This window comes from Notechis scutatus, chromosome 5, assembly GCF_049901735.1.
Source record: "Notechis scutatus isolate UNSWTSFEM ecotype Mainland chromosome 5, rNotScu1.2, whole genome shotgun sequence".
NCBI lineage: Eukaryota > Metazoa > Chordata > Lepidosauria > Squamata > Elapidae > Notechis > Notechis scutatus.
The window spans coordinates 74337492-74360869 of NC_142013.1; the positions used below are offsets into that span (position 1 = coordinate 74337492).

Genomic DNA, 23378 nt, shown 5'->3' on the forward strand with positions numbered 1-23378 from the left:
TGCTTAATGTATAGAAGTGAAGAATTACTGTAGATTCACAATTGCTCATATTTTCTCAACAGGTTCTGTAGGTTGCTGTTTGATTATTAAACAAGTATGACTTGTTTATGTGTACACCCAAATGTTACTCCTACATTTTCTTTTTGTGACATTTAGGATTAAAATTTAAAAAAATCTGTTTCAGCAACAGAAGTGAATGTTATTCAAACATCTTTGTGTCAAAGCAACAGGTTTTATAGTTTCATTGCCAATGGGATGAGACTGTGAAGATGTTATGTGTCTTTTTTGACAAATGGCCACAATATGGTTTCAAGGAGGCAAAGCTTCCCTCAAGCAAATATTGCCTAAAGAGTAAAGAGGTTCAAAATTGTGATAAAAATGTTTATTCTTTATAGAATATAACTCCTAGACTTTCTTAAGTCATAAAGCCATAAAACCAAACTGATATAAGAACTATATAATACCTACAGTTCATAAATTTCTTCATTTAAAAGAATTAAATGGTTATAAATTTAAAAATAAAATTTAATTGGCATCATAGACAATAGAATACTGAATTTACTGTATATTTCAAAGAAGTAGCTCACTGAATAATAAAATCTTATGTATAGTTAATTTAATCAGTTAAATAAATTAATTTGAATTGAAGAACCAGAAAGATATCTGAAATCAAGATCTCATTCCTCTTCTTAAGTTTGGTAGAAATAGGTCACTCCATAATTAATGACCACCTATATGATCATTTTACTATAGCAGATTGAATGATTTGATTGAAACCCCCCCCCAACAATAGCTAAACAAAAAAACATGAAGAAGGGAGAGTTCCGGGTGGAGAAAATGGTGGAGATTGGTGGCTGGGTGACAAACCCAGATGCAGTAGAACATATCCAGACAAGGAGAAACTGTGTGATCACTCACTTGTCATTCAGAAAATAGAGTTTTCATCATGTCTTTTAACTGCTAGTTGGTGTTCATGGATGTGCTATTCTACCTGTATGCCCTATTAGTAGCTGTTACAGTCCTTACATTGTACGTGACAGATGACTACTCTTTTTCCTTCTTGGGCTACTGGCCTTTTGATGTTTTGGATAACTTTAGATCATTTGTGTGTTATGGTAATGCTGTATGATTGTAATAGTCTGATGTTTCTGAGATGTTTTTGATGTATACTAATTTTATATTTTTCATTGCTTGTATTGGTTGTACTGTAATGGGTTGTCTGATCAGACACTTTTTAATAAAATTTTGTGAGTAATTGTGTGTTGGAAGATGTCATATAGACAGTGTGTTTCCTTTTTCCTGATGTTCTGGATTGCTGTAGTATATTTATATTCCTCTGAGTAATTTTTTTATACAGCTCCTTTTGTGGAGGCTGGGTTATTATTTTGGTAATGAGCACTTAGTAGGGTCATTCTTGGTAGACTTGTATTTCTAGTTTGCTGTAATTTCCTCTGCTGGTATAGATATCCAGGAAGGATAGTGGATTATTTTCCCATTCTCTTGTGAATGTTATTCATTTGAAGACATTGTCACTTCATATATCTTCTCTTATTGTCTCTTTATTATGACAAAGGTGTGGTCTACATAATGAATCCATGCTTTTGATTGTATGAATGTTCTATAGTTTCTACACCCTGAATTACAGTCTCTGCTTTCTGAGAATGGTGATCCCATAGGTAAGGATTTGTTTGTGTGTGTACCTGTTTATTAAACTCAAAGTAGGTAGTGAAGCAGAGGTTGATGATTCTGTATATGTATCTATGTATATAGTCCATGATTCTGGATATTTTGATCTTAGTGTATTTGCCTATCTCAGATGTGTCATATAATACACATGGATTATTTTACTATTTCTGGTTTTATGGATATAAAGAGTGGTGTGACATTGAATGAAACCATAATGATTCCTGGCTTGGTATTCCCTGATACTGGCATTCTATTGGTCATCTGCAGCAGCTTCTTTGGAGACAGTTTGAATCCTAGACCATGAAACAATAATTATTTGAAAAATTATCATGAACACTATTTATTAATCTCGAAACTTATGAATTTCTACCCATATTTCTGAGGGATTAAATAAAATGTGGAGCCTAAGCTTGGCATGTCAAGTAATTTTTTCAGATATGTCTCCAGTGTAAGATGAAAAAATATACATTCATCATTAAAGGTCAAATTCTTTGGGTTTCAGGAGACTGATGTTGACTGGGAGATTCTGGGAGTTGAAGTCCGCCCCTCTTAAAGTTAGCAAGGTTGAGAAACCCTGCTCTACTGCATGACACCCATCTGCACACAATTACAGCCACCAGCGGTTAGTTGGTGTTGTTGGAGTTAGTTCCAATCAAGTGAATCCTACTGACCATAATGCAAAGCAGATGGAAAGTTTGTTAGAATGGAGGCTATAGGATTATTACACATAATAATAACATTTTTTTATTGAGAAGCTGCATAGTTCCTCTTAAGACTAATATAAAAATAAATGTATTTGCTTCCAATATTTTTTATTCTTGACAATTTTAGAGTTCTCCATTATTTGTTAGATAAAATCCTAGATTTATAGAAAAGTGATTTAGAAGTGATTTAACAAGAAAAGTGTGCAGGCTGGCAAAAATAAATGTCTGATTTATTCTGGAGATGATTTAAGTGGCACAAACAATTGTAACAAGTCCAAAACAGAAAGCAAAACATAACTCTAGCAATTGTAGCACATCAGTTTCTTAAAGAAACAGTTTTCTTAGATTTAAGTTTAGAGAAAATGTCATGTCCTAGAAAGAAATATTACTTCTGATTAAATGTTCACATATGCCACATTTAAAGTCTTGCCAGTTTTTTTGAAATATCTAATAAACTTGTGGAAGTAGTAGAAATAAACTTGAAATAGTTTTACTGTTTTCACTGAGACCCCATATTTATTATAATGAATCAGTTAAGTCATATATAACAATTAATTTCTGCCTATAAGGAAGCATCACACGTATTACATTTCTTATAAAATTATAGGATAATTTTTAATTCTTTATATGACAGATCTTCTAATTTTACCCTAAGTCTCAAGCTGGCCATGTTTTCCCATGTAAACTCTTCTGGAATTGAATTAGTTGAAAAAAGTGTCAGCACCTGAAAACAGGAAATAGGAACCACTTCTGTAATATTATACTATCTATTACAACTACTGAATCATAGAAATGGTGGCTTATCTCCATAATACATTCACAGTACAGCTGATAAGTATTTTCAGTATTAAAGATAGCATATGACATATTTTAAAACAATAAAACAAGCAAAAGTGTATTTGCTATTGAGATAAAATGTGAGAGTAGGTATTCTATTTATATGATATAGTCTTGCTTCTCCAAATCAAATAGTTGTGAACACAATTTCTTTATATGGATATTATGTGTTTTAGGTGTTCCTTTAAAACCCAGAAAGGAATTAAAATTTAGTGAACTTCAGTCTGGACAGCTAGAAATTAAATGGTCTTCAAAATTCAATATCTCCATTGAACCTGTGCTCTATGTGGTACAAAGAAGATGGAATTATGGGATTCATCCCAGTGAAGATGATGCAACAAGTTGGCAAACTGTAGCACAGGTCAGTATTTTTAATAGAATCCTATTACCTTTAAGATTTTCCTTAATATAATTCATCATTAATATAATTTTTAATCAGATATTAAATATTTTTGGCTGGTATTAATTGCCAGCATCAAACATTAAACATACCCAGGACCTTCCTTAGTGAAGTATGGAGTTCTCTCTTTGAAGTATATAACTTTAAGTGTTATTGCTATTCCTATCATGCCTAATTTGAAAATAAGTCATTGCAGTTTTCAATCTGTAACTTGCCAAGTATGTGGAGCAACACATATAAGTGGGTCATCTCTTGTTCTGGTAAAAACATATCACATAATTCTGTGCTTTGGACTTGAAAAAGATACTACCAGTCTTCCCCATTTGGGCCATTGTTGCATATGTTATAGACATATCTGTTTTATTCCGGGAACAGAATGGAGGCATTTCCTGCATGCACCTGTTTTTTTTAACTCTGATTTGGAACAGGGTTTAATAATGTAAACTTTTTACAAGAAGAACAGAATATAAATGTCATTTTCTGTGGTCTTCAGTTTAGGGGGATGTCTTAAAGAGAAGACTTGGGCTTGTTTGCATGCTGACTTGTAACAGTAAGATGTCCAAGATTGTGTGTGTGTGTGTGTGTAGAGCAGACAGTATGCATATTATACACATAGAGGGTATAAAACTCATAGACACACAAACACACACACACTGTATGTATGTATGTATGTATGTATGTATGTATGTATATATGTATGTAATATTCAAACTAACTGTTTCTACATAATGCTGTGGGATGGATTCCAGCAGCATTTACATTAGAAAAAAAAACTTAGAAAGGGTTGATACATGTTGATATTTGCATATGAGATTGCTCTGCTCATCACTATACAAAGAAATGTAACTGGTAAGATGTATGTATAAAATGGTATGGTGTGAAAAAATGCATAAAAGATGATGCATGCACGTCTAGAATGGATTGCATCTGTGAAAGATACCAGGTTCAACCTCTAGTAATTTCAGATGGTTTTTTTTTAATCCAGTCAGACAAAAGTTTTTTGGGTTGGATCCTGAAGACTTATGGATGGGTGAAGTAGATGGTTTGAAAAATCTTACCTAGTCCAATTTTTATTTCATGAAAAATAGGAAAAGGAATTCTTCTTTCAATAAGCAAAGCATAAAAGGTCCACTGATGGAGGTCACAAAAATAATAAATGTGTATGTTAACTGGATATTTTGCAGATCACAGATGAGAGATTACAACTGACGGACATCAGACCTAGCAGGTGGTACCAGTTTAGAGTGGCAGCCATAAATGTGCATGGAACAAGAGGCTTTACAGCTCCCAGCAAACACTTTCGCTCCTCAAAAGGTTTGTTATTAATGTTCTTCATTGCACAGTCACCTTTGGCTGAATCATTATATGCGATCAGCAGAAGATTTAAGCAAATAACACAAATAACTCTAAAGACAAATAATTTTGTTTTTTGAAGTAATAGAATTCAAGGTTCTATTAATGCTTTGTGCTGCAAGTTCTCTGAATGAATTTGCTTCCCTTTTACAGTACAAAACACCTTAGCAGTAATAATAAAGGCTATTTACTTCAATGTGACACAATGAAACATAAAAATAAAATTTTGCTAGATTGGACAATGCTTGCCTATTAACAATGGAAATGTTAAGCTTGAAGCATATTCATGCTGCTGTGTTATTTTATCCATTACATATTTTATTTATGTATTTCCTTTCAATTATGCAGATTGTGGAAATATGATTTTTCTTTTTGAGCATCACGTTTCAGCAGTTCTGAAAAAAATATTCTAACAGATTTCCTTTCTTTTTTCCTGAGGTTTGACTTTTTATTATTTTATCAATCTATAAATAAATAAATACAGTAAATAAAAATAAGAATAGGAAATTAAGCGAAGGAGAAACAGAAGGAAAAAATGAGGTATTTCCAACTCTTTTTAGGACAGTACTAAATGTTGTTATCATAACATTCTAGCCTCAACTTTTTACCTTTATACATTAGTATATAACTAGCCATATCAATAACAACAAATCTATCCAATTGGCAAAACCAAAGTCAAACTTTCATTTTTTTTCATCACAAGCACAAAATCTGGAAATGATATCTAAATAAAAAACATACTTAAATATATCTCTTTGAATAAAACAATCTATTTCTGCTTTATCCTCCTTGCTATGGAAATAATACGTATTTCTATTTGCACATAATAATCTTTATAAACTATCACCATTTATATAAATAAAATTCACTGTATTCTCTCAGATTCTTTAACCTAAGGGAAAATACTTTTTTTCATCCATTTTAAAACACTGAACTTTCTTTAGAAACTTTTCTAAAATCAAAACTTTCTAATACATCTTTTTTAAACTTCCTCTCAACATATATAAAATTCACTTTCAGACCAATAAAATTCCAATTAACTCATTAAATTTAGATCACTCCGTCCAAGTTACCCTCATAGAATAATTTCTCTTCTTTTCTTTAAAGCTAATACATCTTTTTAAAACTTTCTCTTAGCATAGATACTTTCAAATACACTTTAAATAATATTTTACAAACTTTAGGAATTAGTTAAGCATTATTATATAAAGGGAAAATACATTTTCAAACCTTAGATTAAGACTTTCAATTAAAAATATCAGACTGACAAAAATCCATCCTAATTCCAATTGACTCATTAAGTTTTAAGTCACTCCTTTCAGCTTGTCTTCATGGAATAAAATCTGAAAGAATTCCCTTCTGAAGAATCTGAACAAATCTGTTTCAGTCCTGCTCAAAAGATGGTTGTCCTGGTTCAGAGGGCCGTCCGTGTCATTTGTATATCTCTACCCCAGCCATTAAGAGAAGTGATCAAGATTCCATCCTAATGCCCAATGTCTCTGAAGATCTTCTATGGCTTCTGAATCTTTGATTGTACAAGCAATGGCAATACCAAATTTCCACTCCAGATTTGGAACAGAATCTAGGTCTCCCCCTGGATTTGCAGCTTCTGTTCAAAGAGTAGGTGGCAGCAGTGGTGGCAGGTTCTTTGCACACTTTGTCTTGTCCACCAGTTGTGGCCATTCCAGGACTTGGAAACCTTGCCTTTTGTCCCTCATGCTATTCTCACTATGGGAATGGCCTTGAAAACTATCCTGAAGGTGCCCAGAATTTAATGGCGTGGATAGTTAAGGAAACTACCTCCTGTTACACTACAAAGTACAGTAGCTCTCAATAGGCTTTGATATGTTATTCAAGGTGCTGGTTATCAGTTTTAAAGTCCTATATTGCTTTCTCCCAAGAACATGTCTCTGTCCCTTATGTTGCCATATGAAAGGTAGTGGCAGACAGCATCCAATCTATAGTGAGCATATATAAATGTATCATGTGGTATGGTTTTTAGTAGCAATAGGTAAATATGTAACCTAAATCCCAGTGCTGCAACCTTAAAGTGCAAACAATTAGCAGAACCCAAATGCTTATGTTCATAGAGAGTACAAATAAACACCAATGTTTATGGTACATATTGATTAGTGTGAAAAGTACTCTAATCAGAGCAGAAGGCATTGGGTGATTACATTACCCCTTTTATCTTTTATTTGCTTGTTCCAGTATTTTTTGCCAACACATATGTTGTGAGGAGCTTCCTTGTGTTTCTTCTGCAGTCTGCTAACAGGGAACTCACTGGAAATATTTCCAATGAAGTATATATTATTGTTTCTATCTCCAAATGCTTTGTTTTTGCTTTTAGTGAACGTTTTCCTCACAACGGTCCTATTAACCTTTACCATCTCAAGGGATCTAGAAAGCATGGCTTTTTGTTGGCTAACCCTAGGCTATGAAATTATCTTCTTATACATAATAGGGCCCAACTCTGCTTGTCTTTAGAAAAGTCATCATGACCTGACTTCTCCCCTAGGCATCAGATTTCAGTTGAGTGGAGGCTCATTTTTGGTTGTTTAATTACAATTTTCAATTCTCATTTTATCTTTTAAATATTGGGTGTTTTTTTTAATGTAGTGTTATTATTATTTTGTTGATTTGTTGTTGTATAATTTCCAGTCACATTGAATTTGGCAACCATATAAGCCATTTGGGGCCTTAATGAGGCAAAGGGGCTTGTGTGGGTACATGAAATCGTAGGCTATGTCGTTATACATGCATATGTCCAGAAGGGTCTCCCAAGGTGAACAGGCCATGATAAATACCCCAGACTAACACTGATCACATCTGCCAAACACATTGGACCAGTGTGATAGATTATGGACTATTCCTTTCTTCCAAGTTAATAAAATATACATGTATTTGTCTCCTGCATAAAATTACCCAGTTAATTTAGAGAAAATGTATTGTCTGACTGCAATCGAAGTATTATTTAATCCTATATATTTTTATTTGTAAGTATATTTCATTCCATTAAATGGGACTTTTAGGAACCTGTGTATGATATCAGCCTATATCTCCACCTTTAAGGAATTGCAATATTAATGCATTCAATATTATACTCAGACTATTTCCTAAATAAATATATTTATAGGAATTTAATATATATTGCAGGTGTTTGTTGAAAAGAAGGTGACTTTTTCAATGTTGATGTTGCTTAGCAAAATTACAAATATTATAATAACAAAAAACTTTAGGAGCGTTATTTTATAAGATCAAGAGAATGTTAAAAATAAAATTGCATACATAGGACTACTTACATACAATTTAAGAGCTGGATTTAATCATACTGAATCTCAACAAAAATAAATATATGAAAGAGGTTGATATTATTTGCTTTTTGTTTACTTATTTGAATAAATATAAAGAATCTGACTCCTGTGAAGTTTGGCAGGCATAGCTACATGCTGAGCATTGTATGTAATGCTACAATGACTCCTGCCAGATATAATTTGTAGTTATTACTGAGGCTAAGATTTCCTTTTCTATCTGATTCAAACAGCTTGGAAACTTCTCTTGAAAGTTAAAAATCATTCCTTCAAACAAATTTTTGGAGAATTAAGTGAATTACAGTCATGACTCTGTTTTCAAAAGGGAGCAAGAATTAGTTTCCAGATGATTCAGTTAAGATTTGTATGGCTGAAATGTATGATTGCTGTTGACATCAATCTGACCATAGAATATTTTTACAACCTAAGTGATTCTTTGTATATAATAGGCAGCCATAATAGTATAGCAGGAGATAAACATGAATATTTTGCCAACACAGATGAAAACCAGCATGTATTTATGCTTAATGGGAGCATTCCCTCACCTTTGCTGGTGAGATCATCTACTGGAAGAATTGTATTCTGGAAACACTTCTACCACTATGATGAGAAGATTTTAAAAACCCAGATGAAGACCTTTGTGACACTGGATTCATGAAGCAAAAAGTCCTTCCTCTTAAGTCATTTTTGTAAGCCCCTCTACTTTCTAAGCCTTCACATACAGTATATACAAATGCTTGTATATGCAATATCAGGGTACCAGATCACGTAGAAGTATGTGAAGGATCCCTGTATACTGACAATTATACCCAGAGAGAGTAGGATCTGCAGTGATTTCAGCAATATAATTTAGAGAAGGGACTAGTCCTCATGAATTGACTTGCACAGTTGAAGATATTGAAGCAGTATGGAAAAATACCAGAAAAGTATTAATATTATTAGCAGAAGTTAGTTCGCTTTAACTGCAAATCTTATTAGTAGAAGTTGCTTAATCCCTATGTTGTAAGCTTTAGAATAATAAAGAAAACTTGCTGAATATGAATATAAACATATTGACCTATGTACTAGATATTTTCCTGTAACAAACTGTATGGCGAGGGCGGGTATGGAAAGTGACAGATGGTGTAAGATACTACCATATATAGGGAATTGTGCAAGATGACCAACTCTAACTTACTTCTCCTTTCTCATAGTACTTATGTTATGGTATAGCTAGATAAGAGAAAATGCCCTGGGCGAAGCTAGGGCTGTGTGCTAAATAAAAGTGACGCCTCGGGAGTAGCCCAGGGTTCAGAATTTGTCATGCTAATGCTCTGAACCATTTTGTGCAAATAAACCTGTGTTCTCCAATCCTTTGTGGTCTTGTGTCCTGAATTGGAAGCAGGATCTGCTACAACATTTCTGGCAACTGCAGCAGGACTGAAGGAGCCCTGAGGCTCACTGGAGGGTCCACCCCGGTGCCGATGCTTTGGTGAGTTGAAGGGAACTTCCCAGGCGCCATCGGACCTTTGAACCCGAGGGACTTCCCGGTAATGCAGGGTTCTGGCGGTGGCGGTTGACACCTCCAAGAACCACTGGTGAAGGGTGAGGAGACCAGGATGTTTTCCAGCGGGCCGGTGGAAGAAGAGCTCGCCAGAAAGCAAGTATTGTGTACGGGAAGCCATCCCTCCTTGTAAACAGGGACGGAGGAGAGGACTGATCACCCTTTCTTTAGGCAAAGGTAGTAGGATTGTCGGAAGTGGTTGAGGTGAAAGGCTACTGCGGTTCCCATCGGTGACTGTTAGTGTCCAGCACCTTGGGCCAGTAGAGAGTGAGAGATGTTTGCAGTTCCCATTGGAGATCGTGTGCACCCAGCTCCCTGGGTCGGACGTGAGTGAGTGGAAGAAATCCTTGGTGTTGTCCTGAGAAGAAGGACCCCTTACCTTCTTCTTGTAACCCCTTCTCAAATTGTCTTGTCTGGTGCCATGGGAGGCTCATAGGAGGTGGAGAAAGTGTGCCACTTACCCCGTTGGGGTGCATGTTAAAGCATTTTAAGGTGGCATATGAATCCCAGGACTACGGTCTTACATGAAGTAGGCATAAATTGCGGGTCTTTTGTGAGGGGGAATGGCCAACGTTTGGAGTAGGTTGGCCCGATAAGGGCACTTTATTTTTTTTTTTAAAACAAGTTTTATTAATTTTCAAAACACACAAGTCATCATTATCCATTACATATTTAAACCTTTTTCCATTATAAACTTAACAAGTCAGATAAACTATAATTCTGTTTTAAACCATTTCCATATAAACATACAAAAACCTCTTATCCAATTTCTCTTTATTTTTCTTTACTCTTATTCAATTTTATTATTATTATTTCATCTATTTCTTTCTGACTTAGTTACCATTATTCTCATTCTATATTTCTACAAGGTTTTATTAATTCTCCCCAGAAAAAAACAACATATACCCACAACACACAAAACATAAAAAAAAATCTTTTTGGAAAGTAACTTGGACCCAGGTATCACTCTCTTCATGGACTTCAACTGTATTCATGCTCATGAATTTTTGTCGGCTTCGCGAGCGGTAGGGATTCGCGAAGCTGCGCGATCCCTGCCGCGCTAGCCGTTTTTGGGGCTCCGATCCGGACGGATACGGAGCTAGGCTGCCCTGCAGGGGCAGCTGAAGGTAGGGGGGATCCGGAGAGGGGTTTGGGGGTGTTGCAGACCCCCTCCCCGGCCGGCAGAACCCCCTTTTCCCAGGACGGTGCAGCGGCGGTCCCGTAATGGCCGCCACAAAGAAGCTGGCAGCCGGGTAAGAATGCGCAGGAGGAAGTGGAGAAAGTGTTTGGAAGGAGAAAGTTTTTCTTGGTTCCTAGGACTCTAAGACATATTTAACAAAATTCCTGAAAAGTATGACTTTCTGAATGATACCTTCTAAAAGAGGAAAAAAGCTGCAGTTTGATGGTGCTGAAAGGAAAGCTTACCCTCTTTTCCTATGGAATAAAAAGTGAATATTAAGAAACCTATTTTTTTTTAGGTGAAAACTGGCTTTAAGCGATGAGTGGGAAGAGAGAGGATTAAAAAAAAATATCTGTATGCTAAGACTTTGTTGGAGGAGATGCTTTAAGGATTGAAAGACTAAAATATATTGCAATAAGATTTTAAGAAACAGATTTGGACTTTCTTTTTTTCTGATTGACACTACCCTAGGAGGTGAAAGTGAGAACTCTGCCTTGGTTTGGACTGATTGATAACTTTGGGACTGTTTTATCTTTCCTTTGGAATATTTTGGTTGCTGTAAGAAGAAAGAAGGGGAAAAGAAAAGAAAAGATTTATAATGGCTCTTTCTATTGAGGAACTGAGAAAAGATTATGAACAAGCAAAAAAAAAAATGGTAAAGCTGGTTTGAAAGAAGCCTTCCTTTTTTTAGAAATGGCGCTTATTAACTATCAACAAACATTACAACAGATGAAGACAGCAGAAGAAGAAGGAGAGGCAGCCATCTTTAATAAATCTCAGAACTTGACCAAGAAAGAAGGAAGAGGGGAAGGAAGAGAAATAAAGGACTTAAGATTTAAAAAAACATTGAAGAAAGGGAAAAATAAGATGCAAAATCAATATAATGATAGTAAACAAAAGGGAAAAGGAATACGACAGAGAAGGGAAGCCAGTAAGGCAGAGGCTAGAAGAAGGGGGGGGGGGGTAGAAAGGTTTGTTGGGAGAAGAAAGAAAGGGAAAAGGTGGAGAAAAGCTACAAAGTTTTGAAATTAAATGGGAAAAAAGGAATCTTTTTTAGGGATAAAGGATAAAATATAATTTCTTCAAAGAGATTTTGCAAGGTACATAAAATGATATTGTAGTATTGTATTAGAAATAGAAAACTTAAATGGCTTAAAAGTTGATAAGAGATTAAAATGTTGAAATGTTTAATAATGATTGGTTTTAAAATTTAATAATATGAGGGGAGGTTTAGTATTGAGTATTAATTAAAGAGTTTAATAAGATTATGGTATTGATGTTATAAAATTTTTATTATAGTATTTGTCTTTAATATTTAGATTTATTGTTTAACTGTGTATTTAATTATTCTGGATGTATTATTCAGTTAGAATGTACCAAGCAAAATCGGATTGGGTATTGGGTGTTATTTTAAAGATTAACTTGATTAATTTAGTGGGGAGATAGAAAGGCATCATACTCTGATTAGTGATTTCAGGAGAAATTTCTTTTTTTTTATAAGGAATGAGACAAAGGTACAATAAAGAATGGACAAAAGATACAAATATAATTACTCAAATTAAGATGATTAATTAAGATAGAATTAAGAAGAGTGAAATATGTGGAGAAGTTAATATAGAAGACTTAGAATGGTAAATAAAATAAGTAATGATATGTCCGATAAGGGCACTTTAGATCCCTCAATAGCAGTAAGGGTACATCAGATAGTGTTCCACCCCACGTTAGGGCATCCAGGCCAGGCTCCCTACATTGATGTATGGCTTGACTTACTACGCCATCCTCCACCTTGACTTCAAAAATGCAAGGTGCAACAATGTAGGCTCCTAATATACCGTACCCTGCCACCTCCTAAAGTCAAGAAGACTGTCCCAGTCCTACCAAGCTGCCCAGAAGAACTGCTGCACCCGCCACCTTACGTACCCCCACAGAGATTGAGAAGAGCCTCCGAAGAAGAAGGATCCTTGGGATCCTCAGGATCAATGTGGCGGTTAGATCAGCTATCCCCCATGCTAAGAGGGCTTGGAGATCATACCTCCACCAGCACCCCCCCAGACACCCTGGACCAATCAATACAGGCTGGACCTTCACCTCGAAGTGCAAGTCTGCAGCTAGACCCTAAGGAGGAGACATGGGGCAGAAGGGGGGCCACCTGCTGATGAGGAGGAAGCGGAAGAACCAGTAGCAGCCAGAACAAGGGCAAAGACTGAACAGACGTCCTTAACTGCCCCCCTTAGGCAGGTTGACGAATTAGTTGTGGAAAAGGACGATCACTCCGTTACTGCTACTGCTCCCTTATTCCAGCATGTGCCCTTCACTACCTCCGATCTACTTAATTGGAAACTCCATTATGATCCCTTTAGTGAAAAACCATCTGAAGTGGCGGACCTGGTAAAAACTATTGGAGATACACATAACCCAACTTGGATGGATCTTCAACAAGTCATGGAAACCTTGTTTAACCCAGAAGAGAGGGAAAAGATTAGGATTGCAGTGACCAAGATTCTGAAGCCTGATGCTATACAAGGAGGAAGCCTCGAGGAACATGTTGAGGCGAATTTTCCCTCTAAGGATCCTAAGTGGAGTCCATATGAGCATTTGTGACACATCCAAGACTATCAGAAATTGGTGGTGCGGGCAATCCGAGCAGCAGGAAAACCTTCAGTTAACATGTCCAAGCCTTCCTTGGTGTTGCAGGAGGCCACCGAGAGTCCGGAAGCGTTTTATGCCCGCCTCATTGAAGAGTCCGGAAGCGTTTTATGCCCGCCAAATGTATACTCCCATAGATACTGAACCCACAAATGCTGAATGCTTGCTATGGCATTCATTTCCCAAAGCACTCCTGATATACGTTGAAAGTTGCAAAGACTTGAGGGAGCGTTAGGAAAGCCTATGAGTGAACTTATGGAAGTGGCTCGGAAGGTATTTGTAAATAGGGAGTAAGAAGAAGAGAGGAAGAAAGACCAGAAGATGCAGCGAAAAGCCAAACTGATGGCTGCGGCCATGATGTGGACTCCGAGGGGAGGGGAGGCAGCAGAGGAAGGGGGGACAGACCAGGGTTAGGACGCAACCAGTGTGCTATATGTAAAAAGGAAGGCCACTGGAAGGGGGAATGCCCTAGATGAAATAAGGATGAGCATTTGGTCAGAAGGAGAGACAACCTTATGAAAGACCACTGAGGGGTTCTGAGGGGAAGCTGGGGATGAAGGGGATGAAGAGAAGGTTTTCCGACAACCCCCTTCATAGGCCTGGCAGAAGTGGAGGAGTGGGACTGAGACCGACCGGGTTCAGCCCACCTCCCGGAACCTGTGGTCAGCCTAAATGTAGGAGGCAAACCCGTCACCTTCCTTGTAGACACTGGAGCCACTCGGTCAGTCCTAATCCAGCCCCTAACGCAACCCTCCCCTCACTCCATTAACATACAGGGAGCAGCGACCATTTCTAGAACCCTTGGTTTGCACCACAAAAGGGCAAACCATATCCCGTCAATTCGTATATATGCCAGACTGCCCCATCCCACTGCTGGGGAGAGATTTGTTATGTAAACTCCATGCCCAAATCTCTTTCGAGGAGGATGGTACAATGCAACTGAGATATGGGAAAGTTAAGATGGAGGTGCCTCAAGAAGAAGCGTGGAGACTGATGATGGCTCTAGAAGTGGGGCAGGCTGATGTATGGAGAGACTTTGGCGTGCCACACTTGTAGACAGAAGATAACCCTCCAGGCTTCGCAAGCCACCACCCTCCAATTATAGTGGAAGAACTCCCAATGAAAGTACCCATTCGTATTCGGCAGCGTGCATATCCTAGGCACATTGTCCAAGCTGTTCAGGAAGTGATAGACCTATATTTGACCCATCACATTTTGGTCCCTACTGAATCAAAGTGGAATACTCCAATATTACCTATTCCTAAGGGTGAAGGTAAATTTAGGCCGGTCCAGGATCTCAGGGTCGTGAACGAAGCCACAGTAACAATACACCTGGTGGTGCCAAACCCCTATGTCATATTGGGATTGATCCCCCAGACCGCTAAGTGGTTCTCTGTCACTGACCTAAAGGATGCCTTCATCACAATACCAGTACATGAAAGGAGTCAGCATTTGTTTGCTTTTGAGTGGGAGAGCCCCTTGACAGGCTGAAAACAGCAGTATACCTGGACACGATTGCCCCAGGGATTCAAGAACTCACCCACCTTATTTGGGGCTGCCTTAGCAAAAGATTTGGAGGCCCTGACAACCCCCCCTCCAGATGTGGTACTGCAGTATGTCGATGACCTGCTAGTTACCGGACAGACGAAGGATGGCTGCTGGCAGAATACCTACAAATTGCTGCTCCTCCTGCAAGACCTGGGGTATAAGGCATCCAAGAAAAAAGCACAGTTGGTCTCAGAAAGGGTCAGATATCTGGGTTATGACATAGAGCAGGGGAAACAAACCTAAGGGCATGAACGCAAGGAAGCCATATGTCAGCTCCCTACACCTAAGAATAGGAGAGACTTGAGAGGCTTTCTAGGTGCTGCTGGCTTTTGTTGCATATGGACCCCTAACTTTAGTCTAATAGCCAAGCTCCTGTATGAAGCCACCAGAGGACATGATAAAGAACCACTGAGGTGGGATACACAGGAAGTCAAGAGCTTTAATGCACTCAAAGAAGCCCTGCTACAAGCCCCCAGCTTGGGTCTCCCCGATTCAGAAAATCCGTTTCAGTTGTTTGTGGATACAAAACAGAATGTCGCTGTGGGAGTTCTCACTCAGAAAATGGGCAAATGACATCGCCCGGTGGCTTATCTCTCTAAGCAGCTTGACAATGTAGCAAAAGGATGGTCTGCCTGTCTCAAGGCTGTTGCTGGGACTGCGCTTTTAACACAGGAAGCAAGCAAATTAACTTTTGGTCAGGAACTAGACATTTATACTCCCCATGCCCTTAGAGCAGTCTTGGAAACAAAGGGCCATTTGTGGCTCACCAACCCACGAATGCTGAAATACCAAGGTTTGATAACTCATAACCCGATGATAAACATCGTACAATCTAATTCATTAAATCTACATTCAGGTAGCTACATTGCTACCTGAACCAGACTTGGAAACCACACATGATTGTATTCAGACCATTAAGGAAACATATGCCAGCCGCTCTGACATGACTGATGTACCTCTTCCTGCCCCAAATTTCAATCTATACACAGACGGCACCAGTTATGTTCAAGATGGAATCAGGCAAGCAAGGGTATACACTTTGAATGATGTCTGGGAAGTGGAGCCCCTCCCTCTTGGCACAAGTGCCCAGCTGGCCGAACTACACACGTTGACCAGAGCCTTGGAACTTGCTAAAGGTAAATGTGTAAATATATATACAGACTCTAAATATGCCTTCTTCACTGTACAAGTTCACGGTGCACTGTATAAGGAAAGGGGCCTTATTACGGCAGGGGGAAAGGATATCAGGTATGGTTCCCAGATCTTGCGCCTCCTGGACAGCGTGTGGGTATACTTCCAAGAGGCAGGATGCAAGCTTGGCACTGATTTTTTTTACTGCCTTTCTGGGGGGGCATGTGACCTTTACTTAAATCTGGGTGATTTCCTTAGAATATCTTGTGAGGTATCAGTTGGTATTTTTAAGTGGTGCAAATGGATCTAAGGATTGCTTTTCCTGGGTCTGCTTTTTCTGGAGAGCTTAAATGACCTCTCTGCGAAAGGGTTTCACTTTATGAACAAGAGTTGGCTCTTTGATAGTTATCACTACTTTTAACTATTTTCATTCCTCTGGCACCCTGCCTGATTTGTAACTCCAGCTTGCAGGTATTTTTAATCTAATGATTGGTATTTAAGGTAGCTTTTTGCAAACAAAGAAGCTTTTTGTATTTTTGTACAGGTAATCATTGACTTACAACAGTTCATTTAGTGACCATTCAAAGTTACAATGGCACTGAAAAAAGTGACTTATGACCATTTTTCACACTTATGACCGTTGCAGCATCCCCACTGTCATGAGAGGCCAGGTGAGGAGAAGCGCCCCTTGACATGAGTGATGTCGAGTTGGCCACGCCCACCCAGTCACATGACCACCAAGCCACACCCACCAACTAAGCCATGCCCACAGAACCGGTTGTTCAAAAAACTGAATTCCACCCCTGACCGGTTCCCTCCGGTTCTATAGAACTGGATGTTATGATTCTGCTTAGTTCGGAGAACCGGCAAATCATGCCCCTGGCTGGCCCTGCCTCCTCCCCTCCCGGCCACTTGCCTATGATGAGGCTGATGATATGTTGCTGGAGCTGCCAGGTTTTAAGCCTGTAGCAAGAATCCCCCCACCCCATCCCATTTGGAAGATATTGAGTTTTGCTATTGCTGACAATGTCCTCCATGCTTCCTCAATGAGGTAGATCGAGTGGGAAGTGGCTGGTGTGTGTGTGTGAATTTAAGCCTCCTTCCTATAAAATCCATTCAGAAAACAAAGGAGCAGATATTGTTTAATTCTGCTTCAGCCCAGATTGCTGGAAGAGAAAGTAATTTAAAAGTATTATTTAATTGACTAATTCATTGGCTTCCTGGCATTTCTTGTAGCACTGAGTAGCTGGCTTGCCTTTTAAAATACAGCGCTGAAGCCCAAGAGTTCTGGATTTCAAAATAAAAGCCAAGGAACTCAATGCTACAAGGAGAAGATCCAGGAAGCATTGATGGAGCTGAACCAGGATTTGAAGCATTTTAAAGTAGCCTGGAGCAAATATCCCTGGAGGGGGAGGGGGGACTTTAATATCTTTAAAGCTGTGTCCTTGTGATGAAGGGGCAGTTTATATTACATTTTACAGATTAATTAATCCACCAGTAGAAAATAGGTAACATCCATTTGAGGCCAATCCATGCATTTAGGGAGGAGGAGGAGGAGGAGGAGGCAATATTAAATCAGAGCCTTGGTACAAGGGGCAATCCAGTAGAAGTGCCTTGATGGTTCTGTCCAAGCAGAGACAGGAGTGTGGTAAGTATGGAATCTTACTAAACCAATTCATACAGCGATACAATGATCAGTATCTTTAAAGTTGGTAATTCTTTCATGTTAGTGACTTGGGAGTAATCAAATGATCAGGTCTCATGCTGCCTGGGGAATTCTGGGAATTGAAGTCCACATGTCTTAAAGTTGCTAACCTTGAAAAACATCAGAAGTACAACTTCTTGTACGCCTGGGTTATTTTCCTGCATTTTGGGAATAAGGAAATTATCCTATGTGCTTGGTGCAGAGATGCAGCTGAAATTTAGTTAGATGCTAATTGGAAGGTTAAAGCCTTAGATACAGATAGTCTTTGACTTACAACTATTTGTTTAGCCTCCATTTAAAGTTACAACAGCACTGGAAAAAAGTGACTTATATTCTCTCCCCTGCCAAGGGACGGACAGAGAGTGACAGAGGGAGGGAGGGAGGGAGAGAGAGAGAGAGAGAGAGAGAGAGAGAGGGAGGGAGGGAGGGAGAGAAACAAGAGACAGAGAAAGGGGGGGGGAAGAGAGAGACAAGAGACATAAACAGATAGAAAGAGATGGAGGGAAGGAAAGAGAGAGAGACAAGAGACAGAGAGATGAGAGAGAAAGAAAGAAAGGGAGAAAGAAAAAAGAGATGAAAAAGGGAGAAAGAAAGAGAGAGAGAGAGAGAGAGATACCTGTTTAAAAGAAAATAGAAAAATGGCTCTTTGAGTTTTTAAAGTTGCAGATCAAGGGTTAGGCAAACACCATGGTCATTAAATGAACCTTGTGGTTATTAAGCAAACACTGTGGTTGTTAAACAAGTCAATTTTCCCTAAAGGGCATTTTTAACCGGAAATCAGAAGGAATTGTTGGAAACTGGCAAAAAACATAGAAAACCTCAGTCATAAGACTGTGTGGGGATGTTGTAACTGGTCATAAGTGTGTGTGTGTGTGTGTGTGTGTGTGCATGGCTGTCAAAACAAGTAGCTCTGGGGAGGTCAGTCGTATATTAGAACACTTGCTAAGCAACTGGACATTAAGCAAGGACCACTTATATTTGGTTTGCTAGTCACATGACCAACAAGACATACCCAGCTAATCACATGACCACCTAACCAACCACACCTACCCAGTCACATGACCACCAAGCCACATCCACAAATTAGGCCACACCCACAGAACCAGTTGTTAAGAAATTTGAACCCCACGCCTGGTGTGCACTGAAATCCAATAAATTAAGTATGCCTTAAATCATTGTATTTATAGTTGCTTAAGCTCATATCTGCATATTTATGTCCAATTGGCTAAAGTTTAATGGGATTCAAGTATCTTTTCAATCCCTAAATAATATTTAGTTCATTATTTCAAGAATCTTAGAAAGCAGGGAGAACTTTGCTGTGCTCAAAGTTAACAGTGTAGGAATGCATAGGTTAAGATATTTGAAGGTAAAATGCATTCTATTTATACTGTGTCCTGGGAGAGTTTTGAGCACCTTTAGGAATATAACATTTGTGTTACGCAGAATGTTTGGGGCTATTTGTGATTCTGTTCATGAGTTCCTTTTATTTGTCTCACTTGAAGTAAAGGGTGAAGTAAGATGGTATATAACAGTAGTAGATCCTTAATTTTTTTTTTAATCTTTATCCCAATTTTTGTAACATCAGAGCAGCATATAAGATAAATCAGAAAGAGAGAGAGAAAATAAGAAAATAAATATTTTCTAAATAATTTTGCTTAAAGATTATGAGCAATCTAAAGAAAAACTCTGACATGTTAAATTCTCTACCTAAGTTACATATTTAAAAAGTGAAGATATTTGAAAAGAATTTTCTTTATAGGCACATTTTTTGTAACAAATTATTTTCTTGTAGATTAATTGTTGCAATTACTGCAATTACAATTACAGCTGCAAGCAGTTGAACAATTTCCGATGCAAAATGTATTTTTCCCTTTCTCTGGTTTTATCCATGTTGTTCATTTATAATATTCTGTGCACGGTGAGCAGTTGCTTCCCATTGCTCTTTCTTGGAAGGGCACAGTGATGTTCAATGCTAATTACATTTTGGATTTCTTAATCGATTTCTGTGGCCAATTCTCACTTCAGTGTCTGTGGCATTTTAAAGTCTCAATTTGAATCCTAAAAAGGCTTAGTCCCTATTTTCTTTTTCTTTTTGTCTAAGTCCTCACTCCCACCCTTACCATTCCAGTGCCGATTCATTCCATCTTTCCTAATCTCCTATCATTGCATGCTACTGAACTCATTTGTGGCTGTTACCTTCAGAATGGGTTCTGCCTATCTGTGGGTTGATTGTGTTACTGCCATATTTAGAATTATCTTTAAATCTGCTGATGTTTTTTCCTTGTTTGTGGGTGGTAAGTTTTACAGTTACAGTTCCATAAGAAGGGAAGTATTACATTTAGTTTAATCTTAGGGATGTTCTATAGACTAGGACTAATGTACAGTACTGTATGGCAAATTTTATCTTTCTTTTACTAGATAACCTGATGTGAATCGGTGACTATTGATAAAAGGGAACTCAGTTCTCTATTCATTTACAGAATGAATATGAATGAATTATTTAATAGTATAGCATCATGAGACAATACAAACATAATTCTGTAATATTGTTTACAACCAAATGGGATTATATTTGCAATAATACAAATTATGTGCATGGCACATGCTTACATGACAATTGCTGTATACATTTTGGAGCTATGCTTCCTGAATTTTTTAAATGCTGGATTGTAGTATTAATTTTTTTTAAAGAACCTTCCATAAAGCACATTAAATGAAACTAACAACAATGATTTCATACTATATGTGTCAATGCTAAATGTAATTTCATGCTTATGCATAAATAGATACCCATTTCTAACACTCACATCTTTTTCCCTGTTAGTTATTTTTATATTGTTGTACATTTTTGGTGCCAATTCTGACAGACAAACACTATCACTTTGCTTATGCTATAAAATCTTAGAATGTTTATCGATGGTATAAATTCTGCAGTTTAGATTTGCAGCTTTTTAAAAAGTACAATTAGTGATCTCACTGTAATTAGAAGAGAAACATTTTAATTTAAAGTGTTAAAAATATTTTACTTATAGCTAAACAGATGTTACATATATAATTATAAATGATTTTTCCATCTTTCCCCTGAATCACCTAGATTGCAGAGTGAATTTATTTATTCTTTTGTTCCCTTTCACCACTTTAGCACAGACCATTAACATTCCTCCAGATGTGATATATTTTACTTTTTAAGGGTTGTGATGGTGATAGTGCTTAGAAAGATCAAGGTTGTCTGAGCTAATAGGATGGACACACACCTCTGCTTTCCATCAGTCCTGCTTCTTCACAGGTTGATTCATGTAAATACCCTTACAGCTGGGTTAACTGTGAAGAGTTTTGATGTATCTACATTAATGGTGTCATACTCATGTCATCACAGCATCATTACATGACATTTCATGACTTTTCCCCTTCGCTAAACTGGGTGTGGGTGTGGCCAGCATGTGACGCATCTAGCCCACAGGCCACAAATTTGACAGCCCTGATCTACATAATCCTCCTTAATTTCTTCCCTATCACCTGTGTTTAGGTTCAAGTTCAATTAAGGAAGCTTCTAGATATCTGCCACTTGTTATATAATATGCCTAATATTTTAGCACCAAAATGGAACAAAAAAGGAATCAGAGTTGAGTCATTGTTGCATTTCCTATATTCACTCAGCTGTACTTGCTGTGCGTAAATCTTAATCAGCTGAATCAGTGGATGAAGGACAACTTTAGATTAATGTGTTTTAGATTAGCCAAATGTGCTGAAAGAAATAATAATCTTTGCTTCAAATTAGACTTATTGGAGTAGGTGCTAGGACTCAAATATCCATCTTTAAAATTGTGTTCTGAACATAACAATAGAAATTTGGATCACACAACTGCATTAGACAAGATTTTTCTGTATGATACATATCCACAGCAATTATGTACTAGTTTTTTCCCCAGTTGATAATTTATTTGCTTTAGCTTCTGGGAAAGCTCTTTTTGGCATAGGCACTGACAGTTCAACTTTAATTTTGCAAATCACGTACCATAAGTTTTGATTTGAGAGGATTGGAAAAGGATGGTGGCATGTTAACCATAACATTTCTAGAACTCTGAGACAAAATTTAAGTCAGAAAATGAGCAGGAAGCTGTATGTATGTATGCTTACTGTTTTGTTTACATAAATATTCTTTTTGTTCTAAAGAATGAAAAAAGTTACTTTTTAATTATGTTTTTAAATAATGTAATTTGTATCTAATACTGTCATTCTACATAGTGAACATTATTTGATCTACCAGATTAGAATGTGTATAACTGTACTTTCCCTACAATATATTTCATTTCAAATATTGGTCAGAGTTGGAAAACTTTCTGGAGGGTAGAACGGTCAAGCTCATTAGGTAAACCAAACCAGAAAATCAACTGGAACTATTTTTTAATAAGTTGGCTATAATAACAGAATCCTTCAAGTCTGAATGTGCTTTACTTCTCCTTCTTTGGACTGAGTGAAATAGAGACTCATTTGCCCGAGACTCTTCCAAATATTATTTTGCTTTTCAGAGTTTAAAAAGTGTTGCAGTCCCCTTTGCTTGTGTAACGGTACTTGCATATTTCTGACAATGATTATTGAATAATAATAGAAATATTATTACATGATTATTTCTTTTTCTCTCTTTAGGAACTTAAAAGTCTGAAACAATAAAATTGACAACAATAAACAATTGTTTCTTTTATAAAAGCCTGCTGGGTTGAGTACTTAAAGGATTATGAGAGATTGACCTTTCTTTTGAGTATGTACCCTAAGCAGTTTATGTTGTTTTACAGATATGAAACAACACAAAATATTATTTTTATAGGAAATCTACATCCTCACAAGTACTTAATTTCTAAGAGTCATCACCATTCAGCTGCTTTTCCTAAATAAATATATATATATAAAAACTATTATGTAGATTTTTATCTATTTAAATCTTAAGCTTTTTATTTCTAGCATATTTTCTACAAATCTTTCTAAAAATTCTAAATCCATGATTACCATTTAAGCTAAATGTTAAATTAACATTTGAAAATTATAATCTTGGTATTTTAAGCACTGGTAACTTTATTAAATTGGTAATACATTTACAGTGTATATACAGTTCATATAGCAAGGTTTCTGAAACATTATGCCTTTATGATCTTTTCATTACTTGTTTGCAGTGAAATAAATGACAAAACAATCTTTCCTCTGGTGTACCAATTTCATCCAGTGGTTTCTCATGTTAAAGGAATCCATCAGCATGAGTTGTATAGTTACTTATCAAACATAGTTTATGTTATGCTTGATGAAGGTTTTGACTGAGAAAAATGTGCTGAAGATGTGTAA

The 23378-nt window shown here is 37.2% G+C and overlaps 1 protein-coding gene across 1 annotated transcript in view; it reads left to right on the forward strand.

Annotated features, from left to right (window-relative positions):
* ANOS1 (anosmin 1) overlaps positions 1-23378 on the forward strand; it is an 86057-nt gene that overhangs the window by 44002 nt on the left and 18677 nt on the right. Inside the window, exons 5-6 of the mRNA XM_087967050.1 lie at positions 3404-3588; positions 4812-4941. Of these exons, the coding sequence (XP_087823176.1) occupies positions 3404-3588; positions 4812-4941 (315 nt within the window). The remainder of the gene's footprint in view (positions 1-3403; positions 3589-4811; positions 4942-23378) is intronic.